The following is a 22294-nucleotide window of genomic DNA, read 5'->3' as shown; positions in this document are numbered from 1 at the left end:
TGTCATGATTTATTTAACAAAAATAAAGCCAAAATGGAGAAGCCATGTGTGAAAAACTAAGTGCACCCTTACTGCTTCCATAGGAATTAAGATGCTAAGTAGCAGACAGGTGCTGCTAATCAAATGCCCTTGATTAATTGATCAGCAAGTGTGAACATCTCTATAAAAGCCAAGGGGGGGGTGGGGGAGGTGGTGGGAAGGTGGGAAGGGGGTGGGAAGGGGGGAGGGTGGTGGGAAGGGGGGAGGGTGGTGGAAAGGGGGGGGAGGTGGTGGAAAGGGGGGGGGAGGTGGTGGGAAGAGGGGGGAGGTGGTGGGAAGGTGGGAAGGGGGGGGGAGGTGGTGGGAGGTTGTAAGGGGGGAGTGAAGGGACGGTGAAGGGGGGTGAAGGTGGGGGTGGAGGGGAGGTGGAGGGGAGGTGGAGGGGGGGTGGAAGGGAGGGGAAGTGTAGTGAGGGGTGGGTGAGGGGTGGTGGAGGGGATGTGGAAGGGAGGGGAAGTGTAGTGAGGGGTGGGTGAGGGGGGGGTGGAGGGGATGTGGAAGGGAGGGGAAGTGTAGTGAGGGGTGGGTGAGGGGAGGTGAAGGCCGCTCACTCACCCGTCCGGCCGCTCCCACGTGGATGTGAGGCGGGAGGCAGCGTGTTGTGGCCGCTCCCCCGCTGTGTCCCGGGCGCGCGCTCACTCCGCTCCCCCGCTGACTGTAGCGGCGCTGGGGGGGGGGGGGTGGAGGGGAAGTGAGTGAGGGGAGGTGATCACTCCGCTCCCCCGCTGACCGTAGCGGCGCCAGGGGGGGTGTGGAGGGGAAGTGAGTGAGGGGAGGTGATCACTCCGCTCCCCCGCTGGGAAGTGAGTGAGGGGAGGTGAAGGGGGGTGAGGGGAGGTGAAGAGCGCTCACTCACCCGTCCGGCCGCTCCCTCACCCGTCCGGCCGCTCCCTCACCCGTCCGGCAGCTCCCACGTGGAGGGGGGGGGGGGGGGGGGTGAAAGCGCGGGAAACAGGGAGAGGCGGAGCCTCCGGGACCGGTGGGGAAGAGAGCGGGAGATGTGCTGCTAACACTGTGAGCCCCGCTAATGTATGCAACACCCCCCCCCGTGTGTGTGTGTGTGTGTGACTGTGAGTGTGACAGTGTGTGAGTGTGTGTGTGTGTGTGTGTGTGTGTGCGTGTCCCCTTCACTCCGTCTCAGGCCAATGAGAGGTGTGCGGGGGCGGGCGGCCCAAGGAAGCAATGTCATTGGCCTGGCCCAAGGTCCAATGGGATTGCCGCTAGGGACACGGGGAGGGGCACAGGGCGACACATACAGACCCGGACACATACAACACTTTCAGAAATATATAGTAGATGTGCAGGCCATTCCCTGTCTGCGAGGGTAAAAGACAAGATGCATTGCTTGCCATACCCTCTAACCAACACATGATAGAAGATCTTAAATGTAAGGCAGGAGGTATTTTTTTGTAAATCCAAGCAGGAATTACTTGGAAATCCAGCTGTGATATGGGTGAATGAGCTTCGGTATTTTTATGACCAAGCCTCAAAGGGTTGTAATTATTTTTATGATGGAGCCTCAAAAGGCTCCCACAGATTTAGAGTCCCCCGGGTCTAAAAGAGTGTCAATTATGACAAGACCCAGAGGCCCATAATGTATACAATACTGGCATACTGATGCACAGCAGATGTCAGGCTAGTGACACCTTTAAGTCAAAAATCAGACTTAGTGGCCCCAAGTGATGGGTGTAGCCCAGGTATGCTAAGTGGCATGGGCGTCAACCTGACCCATGCGCTCTGCCCACCGGACAGCCCTTTTGACCGGTCTTACGAACTGTGGGTCACTTGGCCATTTGTGGTTTTTTTTGTTCCCACGAGGGGATTGGATCCACATGTTAAAGATAGCTTTGGCCAGTCTATAACTGTGGCCTCCCAGGAATTTCCCAGTGTGATTCTTGAATTGTAATCCATGATGTAAAGATGCAAGACTTTGTTCCAGTACAGCAGCAACCAGTCCAGGAGTGAAGGGGTTAACAACCACATAACCACAGGACTCTTAAAACCAAGGCTGCATTTCTTGCACTGGCAAGCAAAGGACAATTTTTTTCGTTCCAAGGACAATTTCTTCCATTTCCTTATCCCAGTGAGTGTTGTTTTAAGTGTATTCTGCAGATGTCGTGTGTTTGTCTATTAAGGAAATAAATCACAATTTATTTTGCAGCTTGTTCTGTTCAATCAAGTACCCAGAAATATAAATGTGTTGATAAAAGTTGATGTCATCGTGACAAGCTTTTAAAAAACTGGTGGCAGCTGGTGGTATACTGATTGAACCTATATTGCAGTTTCCTGCGGGCTCTGTAATATAGTGAGGACCTTGTAGCTTGCGAGCTCCTCAGACAAGTAGCAACTGACACACTTCTAAAGAGCACGAGAGACTTCACTGTTCCCTTCACCCATACTTTGAAGGCACCATGAGCGATCGCTCAGGAAGGTTCAGGTCATAGACCAGAGAGAAAGTCGTGGAGAGATATGCGGGGTATGGCTTACCGACAGATGGGCGGTCGAAGGCACAACTGGAGGAGCTCTGGGGCTGCAAGGACATGAGGAGAGTGCTAGTGACCCCCCGGTCGTGGGTGGCTTGGCGCCAGGGGTTGCGGATGAGGTAGCAGCTACGGCTGCCGAGAGTGCCGTCCATGGGCTCACTGCACTTCTGGCTACATGGGCACCGGGTGTTAGCACTGCGGAGCGGGTACAGCTCCTGACAGCAGTGCTCGGAAGAACCCACAACTCCTACCTTGCAAACGGGAACAAGGTCTTTCCCGGGCGGATCATCACAGCTTCAGCAAGTTCGTGGATGGCACAGATGACCTCGATGCGTTCCTGAATGAGTTTGAGACGCAGTGTTCCCGGTTCCGAATTCCAAGAAGGGACTGGGTGGTCAGAACTGCGACACTGTTATCTGGCAAAGCCAAAATGGACTGTGATGGGTATTCCACGCGCTGGATGCCGATGACTACGGCCATGTGAAAAGCAAGCTGCTAACCCAGTATGCCCTGACCCCAGAATCTTACAGGGGCAAGTTCCGGACGGGGGTAGTACTCCCCGGAGTCATACAGCACCTATGCCAGTAGGATGGCTTTGCACGGGACTCAGTGGGTGGAGGGGAATGGGGTTACAACATTCCATACCCTGCTGGACTTATTCTTTCAAGAGCAGCTGCTGCAGCAGCTTCCCACAGATGTGAGGGGACGGGTCTATGACCATAAACCTCAGACCTATGAGGATGCAGGGAGAATGGCAGATGAGTATGTGGCCAGCCGAGTTGCAATGAAGGACCCTGTAGCACCCAAAGGAGTGGGCCGTGCGGCCCAGGGTGCTAAGACTACCCCTCCGTGAACACACCAGCCTGCAGCAGCAAACAGCGCACTCAAGGCTGCAGAGTTCAAGCATGAGAGGTGGTGTTATTCATGCAATAAAGTTGGACATCTCAGGCCAGATTGTCCGGACAGGGACCGGTCCAAGGGACCCCATCAGGGGCAACGTTCACCAGCTGCGAGGCCGGTCGCCCGTGTGCCACTGGCACACACAGAGGAGTCAAGTACAGCCATGGAACCAGCCCACAGAGGGATGCCCAGTGGAGAGACTGCACTTGCCACCTCAGGACCAGCAGCGGAGAGCGGGGGACATCAGGTTGCTCCAGTCGGGATGCAGCCCAATGATGTCCGGCAGAAGCATCTGCGGAAGGTGACCATCGGAGACCAGCAGGCGGAAGGCTTGCTAGACTCCGGTGCCACCGTGACTCTGGTTCGCTCTGATATGGTGCGGCCAGAGGATTTGCTCTCGGGCACCGGGATGCAAGTGAGCATGCCAGACAGAGGACCGTGGTCACTCCAGGTTGCCCGGGTCTTTTTGGACTGGGGTGCCGGTCATGGCATGAGGGAGGTGGGGGTTTTGCCTGGGTTAGATGCTGAGGTCTTGCTGGGTAACGACCTAGGACACGTTACCTGTGTTTTTACCACTGAGCTGGCACCTGTTGCAACGATCACCAGGAGCCAGTTAGCAAGGATCGCAGCAGAACCAGCCCCTGTCCCCCTGCATTTGTTACCTTCAGTTCCAGTAGTCTCTGCAGAGATCAGACAGGTAAGCCAGACTCAGTCGCTTTCTGACACTGACTTACTGTTCCCTGTACCTGTTCCCTGTACCTGTTCCCTGTACCTGTTCCCTGTCCCCCTGACTCAGATGTGACCGGGGGGTGGCCAGAGTTAGGTGCCCAGTTTAGGGATGCGGTGCGATCTGATCCCAGCTTGGAGGGCATGAGATTGCGGGCGTCCGAGTCTAAGCCAAGCAAGGGGTCTGATTACTTCTTGTGGCACCACGGGCTCCTATACAGAGAGCAAGGGACCACTGGGTTAGATGAGGTATGGACGGGGAAGAGACAGCTAGTGGTACCCTGGGAATATAGGCAGCAGTTGTTGCAGGTAGCCCACTCCATTCCACTAGCGGGGCATCAGGGGGTCGCTAGGACGCGAGCCCGGCTGTTGCAGTGTTACTACTGGCCGGGGGCATCCAGCGAGGCGGCAGAGTTCTGCCGATCCTGTGATGCCTGCCAGCGAGTAGGTAAGGCGGGTGACCGTGTGAAGGCACCCCTGAACCCATTACCGGTAATAGGGGAACCCTTTCAGCGGGTAGCTATGGACCTCGTGGGAACACTCATGGTTCCCAGCTTGTCAGGAAAGCACATCCTCACGGTGGTGGATTTTGCCACCCGGTACCCTGAGGCAATAGCGCTTGCCAGTATTGATGCTAGGGCAGTAGCTAAAGCTCTGTTAGCCATTTTTTCTAGGGTAGGTTTCCCTAGTGAGATCCTAACCGATCAGGGGTCGCAGTTCATGAGTGAATTGCTCCAGTGTCTCTGGGAGGCGTGCGGGGTGAAGCACAAGCGTACGACCCCTTACCACCCCCAAACCAACGGACTATGTGAGGTTCAATGGTACCCTGAAGCAGATGCTGCGAACATTTATAGAGGCAGAGGGAAAAGACTGGGAGATTCACCTGCAGCATTTGCTGTTTGCGTACCGAGAGGTACCGCAAGAATCCACAGGCTTCTCTCTCTTTGAGCTGCTATATGGTCGCAGGGTACGGGAACCTCTGGACCTAATCCGTGAGGGATGGGAAGGGGACACTACCACTACTGATGCTTCTGTATGTGATAGATCTCAGAGACCGGTTAGAGATGCTCATGGGGTTGGCACAGGACAACCTTAGGGCTGCTCAGACCAAGCAGAAGACTTGGTATGATCAGAATGCCCGTAGCAGAGAGTTCATCCCAGGACAGCAGGTACTTGTTCTCAACCCCATTCAGGAGAACAAATTAATGGCTGCCTGGTCTGGACCGTATCCGGTACTGCGAAAGATGAACGAGTGCAACTATGTTGTACAGGTAGATGCTGAGACAGGGAGAAATAAGACTTATCACATCAACATGCTGAAGGAGTATGTAGCACAGAGTGTGGCGTCGGTGCTGGCCATTTGCAGCCCCCCTATGGGGGATCCGGCGAGCAATGCTCTGCCTGATCTCCTGGGGGAGGCTAGGCAGGGAGGTACCACACAGCAGGTGGAGATAGGGGCTCAGCTGAGTGTCAGGCAGAGAGCAGATGCCAGGACTATGCTAGAGAAGTATAGGGCTCTGTTTTCAGACAAGCCAGGGAAGACACATTGCAGAACACCCAGTGCTGACAGGGGATCTGAGACCTCTGCATAAGCACGCTTATAGAGTGTCAGCAGAGGTGAAGGGCAGTATAGAGAGGGAGGTAGAAGAGATGCTGGCCCTAGGGGTAATTGTACCGTCCCAGAGCCCTTGGGCTTGTCCGGTAGTCCTGGTGCCAAAGAAGGACGGAACCACCCGGTTCTGTGTGGACTACCGGCAGCTCAATGCGGGCACGGTGTCAGATGCCTACCCCATGCCCCGCATGGATGAGTTGTTAGATGAACTCGCGGGGGCAAGGTATGGGACGACCATGGATCTCAGTAAAGGGTACTGGCAGAATCCCTTTGACCCAGAAGGCTAGAGAGAAGTCTGCATTTATTACCCCAAGTAGCCTCTATGAATTTCTAGTGATGCCATTCGGGATGAAAAATGCACTGGCTACCTTTCAACGCCTGGTCAATCGCTTGCTGGAGGGTATGCAAGGGTTTGCAAGGGCATACCTGGACGACATTGCTGTCTTTAGTAATTCGTGGGACTCACACTTAGTGCATGTAGCTGCGGTGCTAGCCAGGATTAGGGAAGCGGGACTCACGTTGAAACCCACCAAAGTGCTTAGTAGGGATGGCAGAGGTATTGTACCTAGGGCACAGAGTGGGTGGCGGGCATCTTAAGCCAGAACCAGCTAAGGTTAAAGCTATAGTGCAGTGGCCCGTTCCCAAAACCAAGAAGCAAGTCATGGCTTTCCAAGGCACCACAGGCTACTACAGAAAGTTTGTCCCTCAGTATAGTGCCATGGCCAAACCCCTGACTGACTTGACCAAGAAGAGACAGTCTGTGCTGGTAGTCTGGTCTCCTGCCTGTGAGGTCTCGTTTCAGGCATTAAAGACTGCACTAGCCAGCGCTCCTATACTTGCTGCTCCAGACTATGCAAAAAAGTTCCTGGTGCAGACTGATGCCTCAGACTTTGGCATTGAGGCTGTACTCAGCAAAGTGGGGGAGGAGGGCGATGAGCACCCGGTAGTACATTCAAGCCGCAAACTGCTGCCCAGGGAGGTGGCATATGCCACCATTGAGAAGGACTGTCTGGCCATAGTGTGGGCTCTAAAGAAGTTACAGCCTTATATGTATGGCAGACATTTCACAGTAATTGACCACAATCCTTTGAGTTTGTTACAGAGGGTGTCGGGGGAAAATGCTAAACTTTTGCGCTGGAGTCTTGCCTTACAGGAGTGGAACTTCACCATCCAGCACAAGAAGGGAAGTGAGCATGGTAATGCTGATGGCCTTTCCCGCCAGGGCAGCCCTCAGGACTTACTAACTTCAAGAGCTGGCAGGTCAGCCCGGCCACCGGACGGGGTGGTCAGGACAGTCCCCGCGTCTTGAGTGGGGGAGGTGTGACAGGGAGGAAAGGTTTAATACCTGATTTGCCATGCATTACTTTTGTTGCCCTGTCCACGCCATTTTTATTCCGCATGTGCAGGCCATTCCCTGTCTGCGAGGGTAAAAGACAAGATGCATTGATTGCCATACCCTCTAACCAACACATGATAGAAGATCATAAATGTAAGGCAGGAGGTATTTTTTTGTAAGTCCAAGCAGGAATTACTTGGACATCCAGCTGTGATATGGGTGAATGAGCTTCGGTATTTTTATGACCAAACCTCAAAGGGCTGTAATTATTTTTATGATGGAGCCTCAAAAGGCTCCCACAGATTTAGAGTCCCCCGGGTCTAAAAGAGTGTCAATTATGACAAGACCCAGAGGCCCATAATGTATACAATACTGGCATACTGATGCACAGCAGATGTCAGGCTAGTGACACCTTTAAGTCAAAAATCAGACTTAGTGGCCCCAAGTTATGGGTGTAGCCCAGGTATGCTAAGTGGCATGGGCGTCAACCTGATCCATGCGCCCTGCCCACTGGACAGCCCTTTTGACCGGTCTTATGAACTGTGGGTCACTTAGCTATTCGTGGGTTTTTTTGTTCCCACGAGGGGATTGGATCCACATGTTAAAGATAGCTTTGGCCAGTCTATAACTGTGGCCTCCCAGGTATTTCCCAGTGCGATTCTTGAATTGTAATCCATGATGTAAAGATGCAAGACTTTGTTAAAGTACAGCAGCAACCAGTCCAGGAGTGAAGGGGTTAACAACCACATGACTTTTAAAACCAAGGCTGCATTTCTTGCACTGGCAAGCAAAGGACAATTTATTTCGTTCCAAGGACAATTTCTTCCATTTCCTTATCCCAGTGAGTGTTGTTTTAAGTGTATTCTGCAGATGTCGTGTGTTTGTCTATTAAGGAAATAAATCACAATTTATTATGCAGCTTGTTCTGTTCAATCAAGTACCCAGAAATATAAATGTGTTGATAAAAGTTGATGTCATCATGACACCAAAGTAGAGATGTTTGGCCACAATGCACAGCACCATGTTTGGCGAAAACCAAACACAGCATATCAGCACAAACACCTCATACCAACTGTCCAGCACGGTGGTGGAGGGATGATTTGGGCTTGTTTTGCAGCCACAGAACCTGGGAACCCTGCAGTCATTGAGTCGACTATGAACTCCTCTGTATACCAAAGTATTCTAGAGTCAAATGTGAGGCCATCTGTCCGACAGCTAAAGCTTGGCCGAAATTGGGTCATACAACTGAGAAAGTTGAGAATATGATGCAAGGAGAGGGGGGGGGGGGGGGTTCTGACGTAAACAGTACTAGGATCTAAGCAGCCATTTTTGTTCAGCATCCATCTTAAGTGCCTGATCTTGTCATCAATTTTGTCTATTATCTGCATGAAAGTTGAAATGGAATGAAAGTTGAGTAAAAGAAACATTTTTTTCCCTTTTCTTTTGTTCCTACAACATTTTATTGATAGTAAGGCATCAGCTAGCCACAAACCATGGAGAAGATACGCCGTTGTGAAACTAGACAGATAACAGTCACTTCTCGGATTTAGAGGGAGGGTCTCATAGTCAAACACACCCTTGCAAGAAACAGACGTTGTCATGGGAGAGGGGGTTTGGCCCGGTATTAAAGGGGTTACACCCCATTTGGCCACCCCCTGCTCTCACGTGGGAAGCAAGGAGTTAACTGGACTGCGGTTCAGTAAGGTGTTTTTACCCTGCTTCAGCAACCAAATGTATATTCCCCTGTAAATGTGTATTGTTCCCATTTCAGTGTTTGCACCAACACATACACTGGGATTGATGCGGGAGGGAAAGGGTTAATGTTAATTCCGTGTTTATAGCCCTTTGTTCCCTTTTCCGGCTCCATTTTGCAGCTCTCCATTGGTCGCCATTGCAGCCCAATGCAACCTTATGGAGATTCCGGCGATTTGGGCCTGTTTCGGTAGAAGACCTGCATGTGGCGTCCGAGAGGAGTAGCGGCGGTTCCCCATTGTAAGTCAATGGAGCCATCCATGTCAATGGGGATTCCTCGACGCCGACCTCCAGGAACGGGTTGGCAGCCATCCAAACTGCAGACGCGGATACAATATCTTAAAAAGAGCTTTTATTACACTAGTTCAAGGTCAAGCACAATTGGCGTGGGAAACTTAGGTTCTAGGGCACCCAGGAATAAAATTATTTTTGCCCCTAGACCCTAGGAGCCCCCACACACGACCACCACCGGGTCCGGAAATGAAGGACCCCCGTAAAGAGTCGCGCCATTGACTAAGTATAGTATAAAACGTGTAAGCCTATATCTCCGGTTCTGAGTACCAGAGGGTTGGGATTTGGGTCGCAGGTAGTCACTGTTCCGGCATGACTGCATGGCATGACTGCATGGCCATTTCCAGCCCTCTCTGATCAACCAGACGGAGTATAGGCAAATGTTAAGATTGTGAATTTTACCATTGACTTCAATGGCGGAGTTGCTCCATTGAAAGCCTATAGCGGCGGCGCCCATTGATTTCAATGGGAGAGTGAAAAGCAGAGATTTATTTTAGCAATGGCGGAGAATCCTGCATTAAAGTTAATTGGGGATTTTAACTGGTTTTTTTTTGTATCTCCGGTTCTGGGGGTCGTGGGAGGCAGAAACTTGGCCACTATTGCAAATGTCCTCCGGCATGAGGACCTGGCAAATTTCAGCCCGCTCAGACCCACAGAACGGATTATTTTAATATGTGTATGTATTAAAGAATATATTGTATTTTGGGTCGGGTAGAAAAACCCAGAGCCCATATGGTATGTTAATACTCAGGGGGGAAGACAAGTTGTCTACCATAAACCCTCTGATCAAAGGCTGACTGCTCTGATTGTGTACGATAGGGCGGAGAAACACAGGGCCTGAGTGGTCTGTAAGTGTCATAATTCACACTTGCAGACAGAGGAGTTCCTGACTACAAAGAAGTCTGCTAGACATTCAGGCGCTCCAAGGTTAAGGGATAGGGCTGAGACTACATATAAACGAGGGTAAGCCCTATACCCATTGTCTTTTCGTGTCTTTGTTGTTACCAACTACTTGATGTCTGATTGCTGGATGAATTGCTAATCCTGTAAACTTCATCATTCCAACCCTAAGTAAGTGTATATTTTGTCTGTTATTTGTATATCTTGTGTGTTCACCTTCTTTAAGGAATAAACTATATTTATTATATCTAAGTCATGTTCAATTCAACCCAGATATATTTTGGTGTGTATTATAACCTATCACTAGCTACCGTGACAGACTTATGTAGGGGAAAGGTTAGGCGAGCTTGCATAATAATTGTAGCCGACTCATTTTGTTATTTTACATTTATGTTATTAAATTAATGTTCTCATTCATATTTGTTTATCTTATACGCATATGTAATGACGCACAAGCCACCTCAAAGGGGGCGTGAGCTTTAGTATTACGGTATAATTATGTCTTTTAGGCCATATTTCTGCAGAGAGCTTTTGTTTTGAAGCTTTCTCCTGTGTGCACCTGTACGCAATAAACTTATTTGTCATTCTGTGATAATGTAACCCTCAGACATGTTTCTTTATTCACGTTTTTCATACAACAGGACAATGATCCCAAGCACACCAGCAAATCTACAACAGAATGGCTGAAAAAGAAAAGAATCAAGGTGGTGCAATGGCCCAGTCAAAGTACAGACCTCAACCCGATTGAAATGCTGTGGCTGGACCTCAAGAGAGCTGTGCATAAACAAAATGCCCACAAACCTCAATTAACTGAAGCAACTTAGTAAAGAAGAGTGGGCCAAACTTCCTCCACAACGATGTGAGAGAGACTGATAGTCATACAAAAAACGATTACTTCAATTTATTGCTGCTAAAGGTGGTTCTACAAGCTATTGAATCATAAGGTGTACTTTGTTTTTCATACATGGCTTCTCCATTTTGGCTTTCTTATTGTTAAATAAATCATGACACTGTAATATGTGATGTGTTCATCTGACGTTGTATTTAACCAATTTTAAGACCTGCTAAGGAACAGATGATTGTTATTTTGTCCTGATATGTAAAACCATAGAATTCAAAGAGGGTGTACTTTCTTTTTCACACAACTGTAGATATAGATATATCTATGTATATAAAAAAAGTGGGGGTGGGGGCGGAAATGACCATTTAGAAATACGTGCCTATATTTTATATTTGGGCACCAACTATTTAGATTTTATTAAATAGATCACGATCATTAGCTCATGTTGGTCCCAAGTGTGACAACGCATTTAAACATTAATTTGCTTTATTGGCCATCAACTATTGATATTTCTGGTCTTGTACACTGAAACATATAGACTGCCTAGCTCAGGGATCCCCAACGCGATGCCACGGGCACCCGCAAAGCCTTTCATAGGTGCCAGTGACTGACTGGCAAACAAATTGATAATACGGTATAGATCAGGGCTCTACAACACGTTGATCGTGAGCTACCAGTAGCTCACTGGCTGCCAGTGAGGAGCTCCACGCAGTGCCAACAGCTGCTGCGTGCCTCTCTTGTGCCAAAAGTCAAGCCCAACTTCCATATGCGCAAGTGAGACCGGCGCAGCACTAGAGGCCTTCGCCCATGGCCAGTGAATTGTGTGCGTGTGTTAATTAGTTGGTGTCCACCTCTCTCCTGAACGATCAAGTGTGCCCTTGAGCATAAAAAGGTTAGGGACCCCTGGCCTAGCTCATAATTATGTATTCATATTTAGTCTCGATGGATCGAGCAGACCATCACTGCCAGCCCCCGCTTCCCTCCGACCCTCATTGCTTGCTTACCAGAACCCTGGCTTTTCCCCCTCTGTGTTTTCTCCTTTCACAGCATGTTCCAGGAGCGCGTCTATTGTTGCAACGACCTTCGGGTCGGCCGATAGTTTTTCTTAAGGGGGGGGAGAAAAGGGAGATTTCAGTTATTAAAACAGCCCCTGCTAGAAATATATGTATACTGTGGACAATACAGAATTAATCTGCTCCACCTACCTACCACATGTTGCGATAAGGAATTAGAGACTGTCCTGATTTGCCTGGCAACAGACAGGAGATATGGGATTGGTTAAGAAGTAAAATGGATAGAATCTGGAGACCAATTGTCAGTCAGAGATACAGAGAGAGACCAACTGTCAGTCTGACAGAGATAGGTAGTGACAGAGGCACACAGAGCCACAGCACAGGTGACAGTAAGTGGCCTGGGAGACAGCCGGGCACTCAGGCCTCGGGCATGGTGCCTCGGGCCGCGCTCCTGTTCTGCCTCGCCTGCTCAAACTGGAGCTTTTTTGTGTCCTGGCAGGCGAGGCAGTGAGCGCGCTTTGGGGGCGGGGCGGAACGGAGGCGTGGCAGGAGGCAGGGCTAGTCCCTCGCTCCCATTGGATGTGAGCAGTCATGTGACCGCTCCTCCGCTCCCGAGCGGCAAATTTTAAATTTGCCCGTTTCCTCAAAATATCTGAGCCTCCGCACGCAGAAGCGGCTGCTAAAGCCGCGCTGATGACAGATGCAGGCGGTAAGTGCATCTGCTCAGCGCGGCCTGCTGTACTATGTCCCAGGCCTCAGAGGTGAAAGAGGCTTGTAGGAGACTGCTAGCCGAAGTGAGAAAGTGAGACAGCAGCAAAATAGATCTCACACATGAGAAGAGCCCACAGCAAGAGAGATCCAGATACTTGCCAGGTTGTTAAACCGCACCGGGATAACAGATAACCAGGAGGCCATTACCTGCAACTTTCGAGTATCCTTTGTGTATTACATACAAACCACAAATGTTTCAACCCTAACAGGCCTACAACGAGACTACACACAATTTTGAAATAAGGGCTCCAATCCAGTGCTGGCAATAATATTGGCCCAAGTGGCTTCCACATTGAACACCGAGACCAATATAAGGGACAGTAGCACAGTATCCTCATTTATTGTGTATTGCACGTGTTTATAGTTCAACCCTGCTACAACACGGAATCGCTTATAACGCGGATCAGTGTGGCTCCCCATTTATAAACATCTCCAAGGGTTCTTCTTTTTTGAACAACATTCAATGCTTTGCCTTAACCGTCATCTGCAGCTCTCTCCTCTCACCGCTTCATCAGGCTGCGTCCACGGCTTTCAATTTGACTTTCGAGCGCAGAGGGTCACATGACCCATCTCTGACCAATAACACCCCAACAGTGAACACATTTTATATAAGACATATGCAGGATTCGAACCCATGACCCTTCATATGCTAGTAGCAATTCTCTAGCTGCTACACAACAGGGTTGGTGTGATGAATCAGACTCTATAAACACACTTAACTGCACAATGCAATCCAATAGATGTTAAGTTTGTTTATAGAGTCAGATTCATCACACCAAGCCTGGTGTAGCAGCTAGAGAATTGCTACTAGCATATTAAGGCTCATAGGTTCAATTCCTGCATGTGCATTATATCAAATGTATTCACTGTTGGGCTGTTAGGGGTCATGTGCCGCACACGTGTACGCAGCTTGATGAAGCAGGGAGAGGAGAGAGCTGCAGATGCCGGCAAGTCCTCGCTGATCGTGTCGGCCATTTCACGCTCCTGGTTATAACGCGGTCTTATGTGGACCCCGAGTACCGCGTTATAATGGGGTTCAGCTGCATATAGTGTTCAAGTATAATGTGTTTTCTTTAAGATTAAAGGGTTGCCAGGGGGTCATAAAATACCAGTAATATATACACACAAGTCTTTTCTAGTTTTATTCAATGGACCCAATTATGATTTACCAAGAGAGGATGGACTCGGGCCTCGCCACAGTGAGCGAATGGGTGCATATCATTTCAGAATGTTTTTCTGTGTGGCAAGTCAGCCACTGAATGTTGTACCTAATATGCCATATATCTGGCACGCGACATCCTTAGCCTTTTATAGATATTTAGCTAAGGATATCTGCAACAACCGGAATGCCTCTTCAAGGAGGCACTGCAAGGAGGGGGCAGAGAAGAATGAGGAGAAGGGAATGGAGAGCAGTGTGCACATGGGGCAGGAGGGAGTGCAAAGAAAGGGAAGGAGAGAGCAAGATGAGGAGGAAACAGAACAAGCAGAGGAGACAGATGAGATAGTGCAGTGTGCACAGAAAGGAGCACAGTGAGGCAGGAAGTGCAAAGAGGAGAGTGCAATGAGGAGCAGGGCATGGAGGAGAGAATAAGGTGGGGAAGAGGGGACAAGAGACAGCAAGGCATTACAGGGAGGGATGAAAAAGTCATTTAATTAATAACCTTTAAGATTGGTTGTATTATATAAAATGTTCACTTAAAATCTAGGACATTGATATAAATGGGTTTCATTTACTTTATTGTGCTGTTCCAGGGCTCTGAGCTACTTTGCGCACCCCACATTTAATTTGAACATACTGGTTGATGTTAAAACGCAACGTGTTACTGGCTCCTATGGCAGGGAAAGGGTATGTATGTCTTTAGTTATATAGCGCCATAAATGTACATAGAGCTTTACAGTAGTAATACACGTGACAATCATATAAACAAATACAAATAACAGATCATGGGAATAGTGCTTCAGACATAAAACATTTAGCAAAAAGGAGTCCCTGCTCTGAAGAGCTTACAACCGAATTGGTTGTTAGGAAGAACGTAGACACAGTAGGAGGGCATTCTCGTAAGTGCGGTTGCAAGGGGCCAAGCTTTATGCATCATATCCTTCGTTAAGCAGGTGTGTTTAAGGTGGGTGTTAAAGATGCATAGAGAGGGTGCTAGTCTGGTATTGAGGGGGTGGGGGGAAAGAGCATTCCAGAGGTGTGGGGCAGTCAGTGAGAAAGGTTTAAGGCGGAAGAGGGCTTTAGATACAAAGGGTGTTTGTTTGCAGAACCTACCTTTGCTCTTGGTTGTCGCTTTAGGTTTAGTTTTCTCTCTGCCATCTATAGCAGGCTGGGTCCTGGTTTTTAAGCTCATCCTGTGACCGGTTTTGTTGAGCCAAGCTTTCAGCTGCTCCATAAAGTCCTTCCCAAAGAGGAACGAGTCCTTGAAATTGGGGAACTCAGAGGGCTTTGGCTCCATTCCATTAAGCCCTAGTGCATCCAAGATGTTACACTGCCTGAAGCCGGAAGCCATTGAGAAAGTCTGCCCCAACAGCACCATGGATTTCCGGCACAGAGACACCGTGTTCCGGAGGGCACTGGACAGATCTCGTTCATCTTTGAGGATAGAATGCTTCAGCTCATAAGTGTTACAGGCTATGAGCAAAGGAACAGCGCTACTTAGCAGCCGCTGCTGAATTATCATCAGGTCCCTGTCAAAGGGTTTTATTACGTCAAAAAACTCGTTCTTGACCTTGATCGCATGTTTTTCCACCAACAGATCCAGAAGCTCATTATCCACTTTGGGGTTTTTCAGCGTGGGATGACTTAAAAACTTGACAGCAGCGAAGCAGTACTCCCTGTTTGACACAGACATGGGGCATTTAAAGCATTCCACGATTCTCTTACAACCCTCCGTGTTCACCTTGAACAGAGCCTTGTGCTGCTTAAACAGATCGTCGTCATTTTTGATGGTATCGAACTTGGCCCACCTGATTATCTGATTGCTATATTTGGCAGTTTCACTGTTTTCATCTTTTGTCAGTGTGTCAGGTTTCTTTATGGGCTTACTCGTTTGCTCCTTAGTGGGGATTTCACCACCTTTCTCTGCACCACCTTTCTCTGCTCCACCACCACGGTGAACCAAGCTTGCACCTCGTCCACGAGCTGATGGTCCTACTTTTCCACGTTGAAACAGGGCTGCCCCACGGCCTCTCTGGAATTTCCCCCCGCGGCCTGGTTGAATCTTCCCCCCACGGCCTGGTTGAATCTTCCCCCCACGGCCTGGTTGAATCTTCCCCCCACGGCCTGGTTGAATCTTCCCCCCACGTACAACTGTTTTGTGCATTTTGCCCCTGCCTCCCGGTGACCTGAATAAATCCTGCGGAGGACCTGCGTTGTCTACGCTGTAACTATCCCTTCTCTTCTGAAACTGCTCCATCTGTTGTGATGGGGAGTGGAAGTCCCTGTAGATTTCTGGGTGGACCGATGTGTGCTCTTGAGACCTTATAGGGCTACGCTCGTGCCCCCATTGCATACCTTGGCCATACTCCACACCCCTGGGTAGGTAGTCGCCGCGTTCCTTGGGTCTGAGGGGATCGAGGTTACGAATTCGAGGGTCTGAGGCGCCCAGGTTTTCCCGATAATAGCGTTCTTTCCCCAAAGAGTCATCAGGTCTCCATCGGTCTGGTAACGTGTTATAGAGTCTTCCTGAAGAGGGCTCCCCTCCGAAGTCGCTCACATTGTAGGAAGGGCGAAGTATATCATCTCTCCTTGACTCCATGTTCCAGCTGCTGCTCACAGGGTCACGTGGAAGGTCACGATAGGAGTATCTTTCGTTGTCCCTGTATACAGGGTCATAGAGTTCTGACTTTAACTGTCCTGTTTATAAAAGGGTAGAAATGCCATTACTAATACAAAATCACAATCACTAACTTAATAGAGCAGCCACCTTCTCATCTTTATAATTCTAATTTTTACTACGCTTTCAAAAACAATGCTATTTAACAGAAGCAAATTAATACAAATGATTAAAATTTTTACAGTATGAGCATATAGATAGAAAGCAATAATGCAGATTCGGCTACTTTTATATTTTCCACCTTCTACAAATTGCAAACCGGCCCAAAAAGATAGTATCTTGGGAGAAAGCAGGAATAGTGAAGTATTCTTCATTCAGAAAATAGCAGAAGATATCTTTTTACAGGGTGTGTTGCGCTGTGACTTATGTAAATGGACTTTCTAGTTGAAACTACCGAATCAGAGAAGGTATAAAACACAAAGCTCAATCCGAACAGATCTTAACTGGGTAAATTCGTAAATGCAGGCGCTTCATACTGATTACCATAACAAACAGGTAGCTTTAGGGGCTTATACTCCATAACAGCACAAATGTAGTTTATTTATTCATCCTGTAATATTTAATACATCTAAGGTCACCTGGTGGGTTTCATTAGCATCTACTTCCTTAGGGGGATCAAAAACAAATGTTACGAGTATAACATTATCAACTAATCATGTAAAAAAAATAAAAATATGTATATGTTAAATTGGGGGGAAAAAAAAAACACTTCAAAGTATACTTTGTAGCTTGAAAAGCCTGGAAATGTCAAAGTTAAGGTGACACACAACCTTAACCCACCCTGCTTGGTTGATGACACACAGGACCTGATCCCATCACGTCAGAATGTGGCATGTGCCCCAAAGAACCAGGCTTCTCCAGGCCATTTTCCCCCAGCCCACGCAAACATCAGGATTTTTTTTCTGGACCTTTCTTCCCCAAGCACACCACATTGTGTATCCCCATCTCCTGCCGCTCACCTGAAACAGGAGACCTCTCCAAGCCCCCTTTCTCTCTTGCTGCTCCCCCACCTCCCCGATTATGAGGATTCTCTGATCCCCTTCTCCTCTCACCCCACAAGCATTAGGTTTCTCAGGTGCCTTTCTCCATCCACTAACTAGAAGCACAAAGCTTGTTCAATCCCTACGTCTTCCTTACATCAGGCTTCTCCGTGGTCAAGTATAATGCAAATAGTGAAGGTGCAAATAAGTGTTAAAGTGCTGTGCAAAGCCCAATAAAGTGAACTAAATCACTCGCAGCCAGTCAATATGCAGAAAAGATGGTAAAATCGGCTACGGCTTGTCAATTTCATGGGTTACACCAATGGCAGTGGTATAAACACAGTGATCTGCAGTTCTCCTCACGAATGGATGATAAAGAAACATGGCACAACAACATTACAAAAGGGACCAGGGAATCCAACTCACATTATCCCCATTCTATGATGCAGTAAGTTTATTGGGGTTACACCAAGACAACTCCTGTCACGCCATGTGTGCCTCCATTTTGTCTTGCTCTCCTGGAGATCAAGTGCCTCTCCAAGACGCCGGTACCCGAACTTCCGTGTGTGCGCGTGCACCTTTGTACGGTGTCCCGTCTGGTTGGCTGATACGGTGTCCGCTTTGGGTCAAATACCCTACACATTTTGCTTTCCCCCTGAGGAACACGATACACGTAGGGTTTTGACCCTCTGCGGACACCGTATCAGCCAGTCAACTAGACGGGACACAGTACAAAGGTGCGCGTGCACACACAAGTTCAGGTACCGCGTCTTGGAGGCACGTGAGCACCAGGAGAGCAGGACAACACGGTGGCACGCATGCAGTGCCTCAGGAGTGGTATTAGTGTAACCCCAATACACTTACTGCGTCAGAGAACGGGGAGAATGTGAGTTGTATTCCCTATTTCCCTGTTCCTTTTAGTAATAAATATTATGCCATGTTTTCTCATCCACTCCTGAGGAGAACTGCAGACCACTGTGTTTATACCACTGCCATTGGTGTAATCCATTAAATTGGCAAACCTTAGCAGATTTACCATCTTTTCTGCATATTGGCCAATTGACCGGCTGCGAGTGATTTAGTTCACTTTATTCGACATTGCAGAGCACTTTAACACTTATTTGCGCCTTCACTATTTGCATTGTATCACACGGTACTAGTGACCGTTTTTGTAGGCAGATTTTTGTATGTGAAGGAATTAGTTTGCGCTTTTTATATTGTCACATTGTTCTCTGATCTAGAACTCGACCCCTTTGTTCCCCTTGCCTCCCCAAGTATCAGCTGTGGACCCTTTATCCCTCCATAGGCATCAGCTCTCTGATCCCTTTCTCCAACTACCCTCCGCATCCCTCAAGAATCAGAGACACACACCATGTTTGGTTGGGATGGTGGCTTTGGAGGAATTAACAGTTTTCAGTACTGGTCAGAGTGGAAATTGTCTACGGTGCTACAGTAGTAGTCTTTAGTGTGCTACATACTGTGACGGTAGGGCATAGCCAGCCTTCATTAGTAAAGGTGGAGCCCGGCTGGCTGCCCCTGAAACCGTATGGCAAGGGCTTAGAGTGTCAGCTCTTGGGTCTAATATTCTACCTTACTGTGTTGCCCTGTCATTTTGTTCCCCTTATACTGTCCCCCATAGGGTTACAAGCTAGGAACTGTGTATGTGGGGTTAACTGTGTAAGCCCAGCGGGCTAGTAAATGCATTCTCTGTGTATTTCCCTTTGACTCATGGCCAGTAGCTGCCTGTTCAAGCTTATAAGTGGGTTGCCTTGTATGGGTGGCCTCTTATGAGAAATAGCTGCAGGGCAGAGACTTCTGGAACATGAGGGAAAAGGGGGGATATTTAACCTGTATTGCCTCCCAGCCATTAGAGCTGGTGTTAGAATCCCCACATTATTGGTGCAAATGGTAGAGTGCAAACTCTTGGGTCTAAATGTTAGTTTTTCTGTGTTTTAAAACTACAATGCATTTTTTTGTGTTTGTCATGCAAGGAAAAAACAGTTTGGTGACAAAAGGCAGCCACATGTGAATTAGCATTTCAATGCCACCAGCCCAGTTATAGGTTGTAGCACATTGCAAAGAGGGGGAGGGGCAGGCTGTGATCAAGATATCTAGATTAGAAAGTCTTTTTTTCCCCCTAGACCCCAGCCCCTCAGTGTATTAGATAGGGGGCAAGCCCTATATAAATAAGGGAGTGCGGTGTAGCACATAACTTTTTCTGCTGGCGATTCAAAGACAAGCAGCTGCTGGCGGGCCTCTCAAATGTGCTTCTGTGAAAGAGCTATTCACACAGGGAAGCATGGAGAGGCCTAGCCAGCAGGATTTCGGTCCAGGATGTCCAGAACCAGGTTCCTATCAAGGTAAGCCTTTGCTGAAGCAGGCGCCTTGCAACTAGGAAAGGGCCAGATCTCATTCCCCAGAACCCAGTATGTGTATATTCTCTGTATCTTGTATTTCTGTGTGTTTCCGAGGTCTTATCCGAATAAACCGCAATTTATTTTACTGCCTGTTTTGCCCTGTGACTGATACCTTAAATATAAAAAGGTGTATTTGGCCTTGTCTCCCGTGACACATACATCCTCACATGTGATGAGAACTTCACCAATTCCAGAATAACCTTTATCCATCCCACATTCACTGATGTGATCATGTATGATATCAGCAAAGCATGGGGTGTGGGGGAGTTAAGATTGCGTGTTACCTTCATATTGAAATTTCCAGACTTTTGAACGGGTCGCTTACTAACCGTAACTGCACTTTAACAAAGTTTTCAACTTAATTTGTATGGTTTTCATCCTATGGACCATATATAGCAATCACAAGGACTTATCCATTCATATATTTTACTATGAAAAGGGGAAAAGTCCTCCAGCGCATGCACTCAGTCCATCGACCCAACCAGGTATATATGGGGAGAAAGTAGACAAATAAAAGAGGTATTGGTAAAAGGCAATATAATCCTAATAACCACTCTTAGGGGGGAGGCACTGATACTCCGTATACACCACCCTATAAGCTAAAATAATCTGTGATCACTGAAGCGGTATGCGAAACGCATTTGATGAATTCTGACCACATCCAGCCACCGTACTCCTCCAGTCAGTTTCGTCCAATCAGGAAGCAGCATACAGACCTTTTTCCCTGCACAAACCGACCCCCGGTAGGGAGGGCATCGGAGGGTTTGACCAGGCTACACAGGAGCAGGGAAAAGCCACCGGGAAGTAGTGGACAAAGGGACGAGGAAGCTACTGTGAAAGAAACCCCCAAAGAGACCCTAGATAACAAAGGGACAGACGTGGGGGTACTGGGTCCGAGAGGAGTAACATGCTGGAAAGCTATTCACCCATGCCTTTTTGAATAGACGTTTGTGAGTGCATCCATCTTATTTTATTGTTATTAAAACGTATTATGCCTTGTTTCCCCCCCCCCATCTGCCTTTTTTAAGCATTCTGTACTGGTTGCTGTGGAAGTGTACACCATCTCCAGTGTGATCATACCTATTCCACTGGTTGCTGCTATAAGTATACATCTTATCCCCAGTGTGACCAATACATGTAAGTGCATGTTAATACATGTTTATCTTATATCTATTATGTGCATATATTGATCTTATGATAATTTATGATTTTTTTTTATTAAGACTGTTAAGAGCATTTGCTGATTATTTTAGCTTATTGTGTGGTGTATACCGAGTATCGGTGCCTCCCCCAAGAGTGGTTATTAAGATTATATTGCCTTTTACCAATACCTCTTTTATTCGTGTCTATTTTCTCACCATATATACCTGGTTGGGTCGATGGACTGAGTGCATGCGCTGGAGGATTTTTCCCTTTGAGCTTATTTTGAGGAGTTGGAATACCTCCATGGACTCTAGCAGCAGGACTCAGAGGACACTGTAATAGATTATCACATCAGTGATTGGACCGTAGGTTTGTGGTTGTCGCTACTATTTTTCTGTTTTCAGTTGTCATATTTTACTGTGAAATTGTTCCTAGATACCTTGCAATGGCAGATTGTAAAACCAACTGTGCTAAAACGATCCAAAAAATTTCACCTTGGCAATCCGACCTGATATCCACAATTTCAGACAGATGGTGATTTTGTTTTTTAGACAGTTGAGGAACTACAAAGGGGAGAGGGTGGGGGTAATGTCTCATTCAAACCTTACCTATAGATGAGCAGTAAATCCATAATAATTAATGTGCTTTTGTAATTATTAATCACCATATCATAATGATTGAACAAAGTATGAAGTTGATATTTGAGAAAGATGTGAAATTCATAATGAAAGACCTTTATACACAATGGCTCAGATTTACTAAACAGTACTAACCTACGTTCAAGTGAACAGGCTGCAGGTTGCCTTTGTAATAGTTACTACGATCCAGTGTGTGTAGTTCTGTTTAATATGAGTTGTGTAAACGTACCTTCCAGCTGAAACTGCCGAATCGTTTCTTGGACAGCTTCATCCAGACTCAACCGGTACATCTTGATCTTGTCTTGCACGACGACATCAAAAGTCTCCCGAGTGATTCTCCGGTTCGCCATTTCCTCCGGATTCGGATACTAGAGCCAAATGTATGATTATTGTGGAGCAATGCATCATAGGGTTAGAGACAAAGGCGGGAAGAGAAGGGCCATTGTTCCTTATGTCCCTCATCAGTTTTATACATCCGCTCTCTCGGTCATTGAGACATTTAGGATCTTTCCTAATTAACATGCAGTAAGGCTAATAAAAGACAAACTAGCCAGTCACCTCCATGGCGGAGGTCTGCAAGCCATTAAACGGCTCTCCGAGAAGGCCTCTGTCTTAC

At 47.9% G+C, this 22294-nt stretch overlaps 1 protein-coding gene across 4 annotated transcripts in view; it reads right to left on the bottom strand.

Annotated features, from left to right (window-relative positions):
* SUGP2 (SURP and G-patch domain containing 2) overlaps nt 1-22294 on the bottom strand; it is a 41166-nt gene that overhangs the window by 18713 nt on the left and 159 nt on the right. For 3 of the 4 annotated variants that reach the window (XM_075611142.1, XM_075611141.1, XM_075611139.1), the window contains exons 2-4: nt 21908-22046; nt 14937-16520; nt 11885-11984 (exon numbers count right to left, since the gene is read on the bottom strand). In XM_075611142.1, the coding sequence (XP_075467257.1) occupies nt 11885-11984; nt 14937-16520; nt 21908-22028 (1805 nt within the window). In that variant the 5' untranslated portion in view covers nt 22029-22046. Of the gene's footprint in view, nt 1-11884; nt 11985-14936; nt 16521-21907; nt 22289-22294 lie in introns of those variants that run through there. The other variant, XM_075611140.1, reaches the window with a different exon arrangement.

This window comes from Ascaphus truei, chromosome 8 (genome assembly GCF_040206685.1).
Source record: "Ascaphus truei isolate aAscTru1 chromosome 8, aAscTru1.hap1, whole genome shotgun sequence".
Taxonomy (NCBI): Eukaryota; Metazoa; Chordata; class Amphibia; order Anura; family Ascaphidae; genus Ascaphus; species Ascaphus truei.
Note: the sequence above shows the minus strand (reverse complement) of the source record. Positions and strands in the feature narration are given on the sequence as shown.